General features: G+C 42.9%; 1 protein-coding gene across 1 annotated transcript; it reads right to left on the reverse strand.

The window, feature by feature from the left end:
* Positions 1–8,653: 8,653 nt before the first annotated feature.
* Positions 8,654–11,247, reverse strand: c6h15orf61 (chromosome 6 C15orf61 homolog). Its single transcript, XM_037452300.2, has 2 exons — positions 10,512–11,247; positions 8,654–10,408 (listed from the first exon to the last, which is right to left on the reverse strand). Exons 1-2 carry the CDS (start codon positions 10,852–10,854, stop codon positions 10,281–10,283), a joined length of 471 nt encoding a protein of 156 aa, XP_037308197.1. The 5' UTR covers positions 10,855–11,247; the 3' UTR covers positions 8,654–10,280.
* Positions 11,248–11,271: the final 24 nt, after the last annotated feature.

Raw genomic sequence — 11,271 nt, forward strand, 5'->3', positions numbered from 1 at the left:
CCAACGAGAAGAAAAGGCAGAGTCATGGTTGAGTGGCAGAGGAGCGAAAGAGAGGCGTTGATGGCCCTCTGTGGGCTAACCGTAGACCCGAAACACTGTATTACCAGACAAATCTACTTCAGACACATATTAGATAAATATTTATACACCATAAACTGTATCAATGAATCCCTCGGGGAAAGGAAGCTATTCCACAGCACGTCAATAACTGATTTCACCAGCAGATCATTTTTTCTCTCAACGGCGGCGCTTGATATGACGTCGATACGTGCTGTCAGAGTTCATTCTGGCGGTGGCAGTTAGGGAGCGTGACACTGAGGGGATATGGCATCCTTCTATTCAGGCTCATTGATTGGGGGTCAGTGCGTTAGTGGGTGGTGGGGGGGGCAGCTGTCGTGTCTCATGTCGTGTGCCGCATTAAGCTGCAGGGAGGCTGAGGGTCGTGCATGCGGACGGGTCCGAGGCTCCATCTGACCGCCGTGATCCAGGGGACGCGGGAGGAGTCAGGCCTCTTAACCGTCTCATCGAGGCTCGGCTGCGAACAAGTAGCCGTGGTGCAAAGCAAGGGGGGAGGAAGAAGAAGGTTCATGGGTCTGAACACTGCTCTGATACAATGAACATATACAATCAGTCAGGATAAAGATCTCACCCGTGGCGGCATGAAAGGGGGGAAAGTGAGCAGTTCTCAGGAAAAATCAATACGGAACTGCTCATTTTGGAGGGACATGTGTGTCACAGTCAATAGGAGTTAATAGCCTGGGTTGTTCGGTGAAGACAGGCGGCTTGGGAGAGCGGCCCACTCTGACAGCTTAATACATACTGAATGGCAAGCCGGCTGCATGTAACAGCCACTATGGACACATCGAGTGTGGAATGGAGCCTGATGGGTGCAGGAAAAAGTTAATTATAGAGCTGAAGGTCTTACGCACAGACGTGCAGAATTACCCATCCAGTAATCAGAGCAGACTCATGCAGCTGACCCACAATACAGCGCACGCTCTTATTCTCTGTTATTAACAATGACTCTAATATCCACTGTGGAAGGCTTGGTTTGAGATGCTCTTCTGATTGACGTTTAAAGCATGACCTGCATCGTCCTGTGTGGATGACTGAGATGACTCTAACTTGAACGATCCGCGATGCAGGTCTTTTGTGTTGGGCCGACGCACACGAGGGAACAAAGGCAACAGACAACGGCTAAATCTCAGTGTTCAGCTAAAGGGCTTCCCCCTGGCATCATGTGTAGATCCCTGTCCTGCTCTAATTAAATAGAGTTGCACCAAAAGGCTCCTCACAGGTTAATTGGCTCAGAGGATGAGTGTGGGACCTTGTGGCGAAAACAAACAGGCCATTTTTTCAGGGTTTTTCAACATACTTTGCCTTCGATTGAACAAGATCCAGATCAGCCAAACACAGGGAAACCACTAATAATAACTTCATTAATTGGGGTCTTCGGGTCATGCTGTTTGGTTCCATAAAGAAGGTTTCTTTTGTTAATTAGTATCCATTAAGACCTAATTTGGATTATCATCATCTCTTAATTCCATCCAGCTAATTAATAATTAATTACCATTTCCGTATACAGTAGAGTTCATCTGCCACATTTTTATATTGGAAATGTCAGGGAAATACAGCTGTGAATTAAATTTAAAGAAACGCCAAAGAAGCTAAGACATACAAAACACACAATAAATAATAGAAATACTGTTTTAGAATAATTGTTATGAAAGTGCAGTCATGTCCTTCTAGTAATAGTTAGGACTCAGTCCGGGACTGAAAGGTGGGGCAGTCATAGTGCACTGAGAATGCCTGAGAAGAGAAGAAAAAGGGTCTTGGCTCCAATTGACATTTCAATAAGTGGAACAGAGCGTTAGCAATCCATTCCCAACTTTTCTGAAACAATTATTGAGATGGTACCTCCAGGCGATGTATGTTCCTGGTCCCGGGAGTCCTTCTGGCTGAAACAGTAATTGACTAAATTGTAGAACACATCGGGGCCATTTAAAAATTTGCCAAAAATGAATCGTTTAAAATGAAATGAGGGTGGCTCTCAAATTAGCAAGGAGTATGATTGAGATGTGGCTCTGGGAATTAAGAAACATGATTTAGAACTCTGCAGAAAGGAGCATCTGTGAATAGTCCAGTATTACTCACCACCCTGCTCTGACTCGTATTTAAATGTCACTGTAGTTTAACAAACGCTCAGTAAAACACGACAACTTATATTTAAATGTTCAATAGTGTGTCCTAGAGACAGTTGGACAGATAGAGAGAGACAGCTTACATACATACATGTGAGGTTCATATATGTTATATATGTACACGTACCAGTACAGTATATATATATATATATTACATTTTTCATGCGTCTGACCAACCAAAACATAATGCACAGCCTTATACTCATAACATCGAATGACCTGAAGTGAAAAACATTGAGCCAGTAAACTGTACCAAAATGTAAACATTCAACTGCAAAGAGAACTGCGAGGAAGTGACTCCAGGCACAAGGGGAGTAATTTGCACTCATGAAAGAGTTATTTATCTAAAAACAACATTTTTACTCGTGCACTGCTATAAATCATGTGACACAATCTCATTGGTCTAAAAGTATTGTGCTGCAAAGTGTTTGCAAAGTGATCTTAGCTACATTCTACAAGGTGTACTCCTTTCTGAAAAACACCAGCAAATTACTCTGACTGTTAAGGGCCTGACAGCTTTGATTGATTGTTGTGCAGACACTGTGTTGATTGTTGCCTGTTGTGCCATTCCTGTGGCTCCCAGCAGCCACTGCTTTCATCCCAGCCCGGGCTAAACTCTTCCAACCAGTGATGAGTAATTACCAAGTTCATTAGCCACGCTAGTGGCCTAGAGATTTATTAAAAAAAGATTTGTCACCAACTCCCTCCACTGCTTTTAAATATCCTGACTACATCTGGATGAAGTAGGTAATTATTAACGCCTCTTTATGATATTTCCTTTCAGGTGACACAGGTAAAATGGAAAGACAGTTAAGGTTAAACTAGAAATGCTCTGACAAGACCAGACGCCCTTGAAAACACGTGATCCTGTCTCTTTTCACACAAAGGGCAGTGCGAAAATACATCATTTTAAAAATCTTTTATTAGGACCGTTCATTTTCTAATGTAATGGAAATCCATAGAACCATGAGCTGTATCTATTTTGAACCGCTATCCTTGTATTCAACGCGCTTTCTTCTCTTGTTGTAGAAAAACTAAAACGAGGAAATAATTTTAATAAATACCTAAAAAAAACTCAGCTCAAGGTCCAGGGGTGGGGGTTAGTAAATCACACCAGCTGTCCTTCAACCAGAGACTGTCCCTCCTTAGCTGATGTGAAGTGAAACAGCCACAAGCCATCTTATCCACGTCCATTTTTCTTTAATAGGAAAATTGTTACTTATTGATTTGCACTTTGTGAAGCCTTCCAGCAACGCTCCAATAACCACAGCTGACAACACCATTGAAATACACCCTGCTCTTTTGTGATTTGATGGCACCTTGCTTCTCGTTACTGGCACATTTCCAATGTTAATTACCTTCAACATAGCGGCATCTCCCTCAAAAGAGTCTCGGACAGGCCGCCGGTGTCTCACCAGAGGACAGCAATGGGGAGGGGGGGGGGGGGGGGGGGGGGTAACAGTGAGGGGGTTCCTTGCTTTGCCTGTCTGTCTAGAGCTCGTGTTGAATCCGTGCACCGCTGAGTCTGCCCATTAGGTTGCATGATGGGCTTTTCTTTTCCGGACCATTTCCCATGGTCACAATAGCATAGAAACACCATTGTGGTTCAATAGCAAAGATTTCAACTGAATAATCACAAGGGTGAAACTGTAACTATTACAGAGGCACCTCTGGGATAACCGTATAACAGGGGTGTCAAAAACACTGTTGGCTTTCTGGAGGGCAAAGTGTTTAAAGTGTATGCTGTTGGCTTTTGCTCCAACATCTGCTTTTAATTACTCAATTAGTGCAATCATTTAGTCTCCTTGACATTCATCCAAATGGCAAATCATAGCCGGAAGATGTTCTGTGTAAGCAGAGCGTTAAGAAGAGTCATGAAAAATGCATACACGATAATGTATATGGATACTTAACTAATTGAACCAATTAAAGGGAGGGAACTGGTTTGAGTGTGAACAGCGCCGGCATCGCCCTGCGGGCAGAAGCTTTGACACTTCTGATCTACAGCCTCACCTCTCCCTACCCACAGTCCCCGGGCCTGAGGTCATATTTCAGCAGACAAAAGCTTTTTTGACTTCAGTCACCCAGCAACAATGAAACAAAAATGTAAAAGCCATGCAGATTGAAGGCTGCACAGAGCATTAGACACGCCAATGAACTACACAAAGTAACAGCTTATCCAGGTTCTTAAGGAAACCTACATGGTCGGTAGAACATTGACTCTGTCCTCAGATATCAGAAAAACAAATCGCGGGATCCGTTAATGGTTGCAAATCTTCTTCTCTAAGGAATTCAATGTCATTGCTACGACTGTGGTGAGGTCCCAAACGGTGGCATTGCACATTAAAGTAGAATCCTGTTTGATTATGCTTTAGTTATTATAGTCAGACTCTTCCTTCGGATATATGTATAGTTCAGCATAGAGATACAGACAGATCAACCTGAGGGTTAAAGGAATATCTGCTGGGTTTAAGACGAGCTCGCTTACCCCCAACCCAAAGTTAAACCCGTGCAATCCCCCCCCCCCAACACAAAAAAAGAATGATTGTACCCCTGCGGTGGTTTATTTCCTGCATGCTATGGATGCATAAATAAACATAGGCATAAATACACAGAGGACACTGACTGGGACTAGCTGGCCAAGTGGGGCAGCTGTTATTAAAAGGGCTATTTATCACTGTCACCCCTCTCAGGTTCCATCCCTCTCTGCCCTCCAGCGATGTCACCAGGCCGCACAGGAACAATGTGGCTCATCGAACCAAGCCTACCCCCTCGATCATATATACACACGCGTGGTTGTAGTCACAGCTATATACACACAGACACACAGACACACACACACACACACACACACACACACAGACACACACACACACACACACACACACACACACTCTCAAACTAGCTTCAACCCTGCTACTATATCGTGTGAATAAACCGGGATCGACTTCTTACTTGATGACTCGGCTGAAACAAACATAAAAATACAAAGGGCCTTTGCTCATTTCGATTTCCGTCAAATAACCACAACACAGTTACACGGCGCGCTCCGTTCATTTTCCGCTCTGTTACTTTATTGATTGTGGCCACAATTATCCACTTTTCTGAAGCACTGCATTAAGTGAATTCCCCCTTTGTTGGACAATAAGTACAGAAGGTTGGCTAAGTCATGCTATTCCTCAGCCTAAGGGGACAGTCTACTTCTCCAGCACCCTCATCATCATTAGCAAACCCAGATAAAAACACACCTCAATTAGTCCACCTCTGCTGGGGGAGCCACATCAAGCGAGGCAGACGCTTCCCACTGACCCATGCGACGCGTAACTTCACTTACAGCAGCGCTTGCCGCGTCCAGGCCGAGGGCAAAAGATTACATTATTGAATCATCTCCTATGCTTAAAGGTTTCGGCATTCAAAGGGAGTCTGAAAGCACATTTGCAGTAAAACTTGGAAAATGCTATCCAAGGGACCCTGAGGTACAGTGTAACTTACACCAATGCAGCATCAGCATGTTACACTGTAGATATGCAGCTAGCAGAGGCTTTAAAACAGCCTCTTTGGTGGAGTTTTATTTTCACGTTGCATAGCAAAGTTCCAATAGAAAACAGGTACATTAACAAACATTTGCCACAACATGTGGAGTATATTGTTACTGGCTGCAAATAACGCTTATTTAACGCTTATTATTTATCAGACGAACCTGACGGTGACATTTGCGGATACCTAATTCATAACAACTGAACAAAGAGGCCCTAACCTGAAAAAATTACTTTTATTATGAAAAGCAACAAAGTTCCAAAGCAAATTTGAACCATTCTCATTCATTTTTTCTCGCTGATTCAAATAAAAAGAAATATCAAAGTGGTTCAACAATTATTTTTCTGTCAATTAACTTACGAGTTAAATCGAACAAATGTTTCAGCTCAACGTTATGCTGTTTCTTTTGGGAGTTGTTACTACATCTAACATAACCAGCTTTTTAATTCTGAACTCCCTTCTTTTCTTCCATCTAAGCACCAGAGCACCTATAAACCTCTCACACGCAGCAATCCACTCACGATTAATGAAGTGCTTACTTAACCAATTTAAACCCCTAATTCCTATTAATTCAACATAATAGCCACCCTCTCCACCAGAATTAACAACACTCCAGCAGAGACTTACAAATCTCTGCAGGCCAGAAAGAGTCAACCCAGCAAATTCCATATTGGTTGATAAATATGTAACAGTATGTATATCACTGTTAAAATGCATAACCCCCGTGTAAGACCCCTATCAGGCTGCTTTACACCTGTATTACATTTCTCCCTCTATCAGCAGCTTTTCTGAGACACTGGCCTCCCACGAGGAGCAGAAACTATTACAAGGGGCCGCAGCTCATTTGCAGAAAGATTGGAGATCACCCTGCATCAAAAGGTATGCGAGGCATTTCCCCCGAACAAAATTGATTTATTCCATTTCCATGTTTGTATGCAGCATCTGTAACACTGTATTTAATGTGGATCCCCAGTCTGCCATTGAGTTGTTGTGTAGGCCGCTCCTTATTACAAGCAGGGCAAATCAAACAACACGAGGGGTCTGCTCTCGTGCAACATTTAGGCATGCAGATATTTCGTTTTGAAGTATACTAAAACATACATTCAGTATAACGAATCATATCAATCAAACAAAACCACGCACAATGCCCTTTTTTGTGATTCACCGATGCCGCTTGTTTAAGCTACGAAGCCATTAGGCTATTCTTTAGTGAAATATAAAAAGGCATAAGCAAATAAATAAATATTTCAGAGTATTTCAATTTTGACTTAGGAAAAACAGATCAAGCAAAGCCCGTGGCTAGAGGAGCCTGACTGCATGCTGGTGGGGGGTAAAAGACAGCCTGGGGGGATGTGGAAGGCGTCTGTTTTTTAATGAGCTGAAACTTTAAATACTGCATAATATATAATAAAAATGAATAGTTCATTTAACTCTCCCGATAAGTCGTGGAACAACTATTAAAATCCATTATTCTCTTAATGTCAACAGTAAGCATTGAGTATGAATGAAGGGAACATGAAGCCACACCATCAACGAGAAATTAAAAACACAACAACAATCAACTTGAAGTGGAAGAAAAATGGATTTGGGAATGAAGTTATGTGCAAAAGCTCAAGGGCATCAGCTAAACAGAAAAAGCAAGGACCATGATTTTTATCAATTTGGACCCACTCTAAGAGTGTAAAATGAGCATGTTTAGCATGATTTAAATGTGAAGTAGAATATGAGCAACCTTGAAAAAGAAATGGTTGTATTTACTGCAGCTTGGCCGCGATGTCAGCTGGGAGTGGTTTGAGCCACACGAAAAAGAACAACAAAAAAAACAGAATAGATAACTGACAGAGTTTTCAGCCACCCACTGACAGTAGCTTTGGCAACGCTGATTGGCACAGCAGGCACAGCGTTTCAATACTTCCACTTCCCCCAACACGTACACACGTACACACACACACACACACACACACATCTACAAAATGTCACAAAGATAAAGAAGAGAGGGGGCCCCTCGACCATCCCTTGGGTGAAGAAATCCACCATAATAGATTTTTAATAGCTTCAGTGCTCTCACCGATCCAAAAGAAAGAAAAAGTAGTGATTCAACAACAAAACGTCAAAAATGATTAACCAATGAAAACAATATTTTAGCCACAACAAATCAAAATGTAGAGGTCTCTCACTCTGCTTAAATAACACTCTTTTGAATCTGATGAAACTGTGCATATTTTCCACGACAGAGTCTTCTTGTAGAAAAGTAATGAGCTTTATGTTTCCGTTGTCACATTGTAATTCAAAAAGTGCCATTTAGCTGTGAGTATTGTGACATTGTTGGCTGACACGGCTGCATTAAAATGTAATTCCAAGTGGTCCTTAAAGTGATCTGAGTGATGGCTCGATGCTGGTGGCCCATCCAGAGGCTTAATAATGATAACCTCGCCAATATTAGCTGCGGGGGCTTGTTCACACAATAATTGTTTCTGCCAAGCCATATATCTATATGACAGGGAAAGAAATGCTGTGAATTTGCTGCTAAATAAATGATTTAAGAATCGGCTGCATCAACTATTTCAAGGGGACGAACGTGGTTTGTGGTTTTATTTTTTGCTCTGAAGAAACAGAACATGTATTAGCTAATTAGAAGATAATTACACCTCTCTGAAAGCTGATTAGCAATTTCACTGTTGAACATTAACAATTTACAGCAACACTACACTCAATTTCAGCACTTGTTTTGCTTTACTTACCTAAATTATAAACAGCACAAGTATTTAAAGATTTCACCTTGACAAAACTTATTACCAGCTTTCGCATGCAATTAAACTTGACAAACAGGCATTCGTTCTTTGTTCATTACCAGATAAGATGTGCGTCAGCTAATTTAGTCCCTTCAATATGGGGGGGGGGGGGGGGGGGGGCAGGCTGCCGTGGCTATTAAAAAGTATCAATCTCACACCAAATGCTGATATATTTTGTTAATTTACAGCAGCTCGTTTGAACTCCAGATACCCTAAACCGCACTGGTGTTGACTGAGGTTCGCTGTGTAACGCTGAGCCTCTGGCGGCGCTGACGGAGCGCCCTCCCCGGTAGTTTAGAGTGACTCAAAGGTGAAGCCCTGAAAACAAATACAATGTACTCACATGCTCCCCAGTTTAGATTTCACTCACTCACATCATCCTGTAAAAGCAGCACACAAAGCAGCAGTCAGTCGCAGCCCCACGCAATTGTGTCCGGCTGTACGCTGGTATCAATGTGGTTTGTGGGTCAAAGGGTCAATGAGTAATTAAGACATGGTTCCCTGAGCATTCCACATGCACATTTTCAGTCCTGATGAAAGGTTGGAAATAAAAGAAGGGGGATTTAAGTGCAGCCTGATACTATGGATCAGATTTCCATAAGTGTGTCTAAATGTTCCATGTTTAAGGCAATTAGTATGATTAAGAGATAGTGTGGTGTCATCCTGCTGTTTCAGAGGGTTTCGCGCAATGAATTCCGCATGAGGGTTGGATCGGAGATCGGAGCCTTCAAGTGCAAAAAAGGTCAAAAGGTGCATTGATTTACATGTAAAACCAGAAATTATTCGTTCGGCTTCTTTGTTGCCGAAAATGAAGAGGACACGGACAGAAAATTGAGGTCCTTGATAAATGCTATTAGTAGGAGATGCTTGGGAGTGAAGAAATCAATATGGTAGTTTGTCAGCCTGCCTCTCAGAGGGAGCAGGACTCGGCAGCAGAAGTAAGTGTGCGCTGTCAGCAAAGCACATTACCAGAAATCAAAGGCCAGTGACGGCCCAGAGGGAAGGGTGTACATGTCTCTATTCAAACGCCACACTTTGGTAATTAAAACCTATTTTATCAGACCTGTCTCGTCACTGGTTTTACTCCACCACTATCGACAATCTGTTGCATGCAGAGTGATTACTAATGTACCTTTAAATAAATGAGCCAGGGTTATTTAAATCCTGTTCCACAAAATGAAGCAAAAGACTTGGTGGGGTAAAATAAACAATTCCACTCGGTATCAACTTAATATCTAATGTAGAGAATTGTTTTGAACAGGAAGGAATACAAAATCTTGAGAAGCTTTCTGACCCTTATGAGCCAGACGGGTGTTTAGTCTATTTTGCAGTAAAACCATTCATCAGTCATGTAACACCCTTTAATATTTGTTGCGAAATATGTACTTTTACAACGCATGTACTCTCAAGACGTGTGCACTGGAGGCAGATACAACGTTCATTAACATCGCTTACAAAACATCCAGTGTTGAGACAAATGATGGATTGCTTGAAAAGTCCTTAACTTTCCGTCAAATGTTGAAGTTTGCTTTCTGAAAACAACACTAAGTATTGGGTGTCAGTTTAACAACGTGCATTAGTGGCTCAACTGCAACTCTTCAATCTTAAATAACTAAACACAAATACACCTGGGCAGTCAGACAATAGGAGCACTAGTGACAATGGATGGGCCATAAGCCCACCAGAACAGTTGAACCGTTTTGCAAAAATCACACATTGCAAATACACTAAAAAGAATCGTATTCATGGTTCAGTACTGTGCGCCTTCGTCTTCTTTGTAGGCAAAATAGACTGTGACTGGTCCGACACTCGTCTGCACTGTTTCTGCAGCTCCCACCACCATCCAGCAGCCGAGGCCATAGGCCAAACAAGGGATGCCTGCAGCAAACACACAGTAATTATATGAATATCCACCATGTATGCCATACAGAATGCATTTTTATAAAAAATAAGAGGGTGCTTTAAATATATAACCACTGACCCAGATTAATAACTTTCAAAATGGTGAAAAATGTGTCCTCAAAGTCCAGGTTGTGTGGAGGAGCTTTGGAGCAGTGGTATTTTATAAAGGGGAAACAGCCGGTTCTCAGTATGTGGTAGTTGGATCCCTGGACCCTCCAGTTAAAGTTGGACAGTCCGAACTGGTCATTGTGAACGGAGCTGTAGCGGACACAGTACGAAGTCCACGGCGGGAGCTTGCGCTGCAGCAGGTGGCAGGTCAGCACCTCCGAGGCGGCTGCCCGAGGCCCCGCGTTGCCCCACGTGCTCGGGAAGAGGGCGATCTTTAGAAAGATGCTGTGCATCTTCCTCAAAAGCCCCTTCATAACTGGTGTGCGTTTCACCTGGACTGAAGGCACACTACTCGCGCACAGAGCTCCGACTAACCACGGATGACATCTACAGACGTTTTAAATCAGCTGATGTGCAAAAGCGAAACGTGCTGCATGCGCGGTTCCGTTGAAGCGGGGGCAAATACGCACGAGCGAGTAACGAGAGCTAAAGTTAGCAAACCAGTCCGTGCTGGTGAGCTAAACGATGTGGTTTCTGCTGATTTTTGCCCCGCTACATGTCCGGATTCACACACTAAACACACACACACACACACGAGTCAAAGGGACGTTTCAAAAGCGCTTCCACTAAAGAACTTTTGTGATGGTAAAGGTTGTTCGCTCTGACCTGGTGCTCCTGCTGGATTCATCCGGTCAGAAACACAGCGCGGTGCTGTGGTTCCTCTTTAACGG

This window comes from Pungitius pungitius, chromosome 6, assembly GCF_949316345.1.
Source record: "Pungitius pungitius chromosome 6, fPunPun2.1, whole genome shotgun sequence".
NCBI lineage: Eukaryota > Metazoa > Chordata > Actinopteri > Perciformes > Gasterosteidae > Pungitius > Pungitius pungitius.

What these genes read in the sequence shown, in the direction of transcription:
- c6h15orf61 (XM_037452300.2), bottom strand. Translation starts at nt 10,854, where the DNA reads ATGAAGGGGCTTTTGAGGAAGATGCACAGCATCTTTCTAAAGATCGCC. An exon ending in TTTGAAAGTTATTAATCTGG is followed by an intron (nt 10,409 to 10,511) that starts GTCAGTGGTTAT and finishes TGTTTGCTGCAG; the next exon opens with GCATCCCTTGTTTGGCCTAT.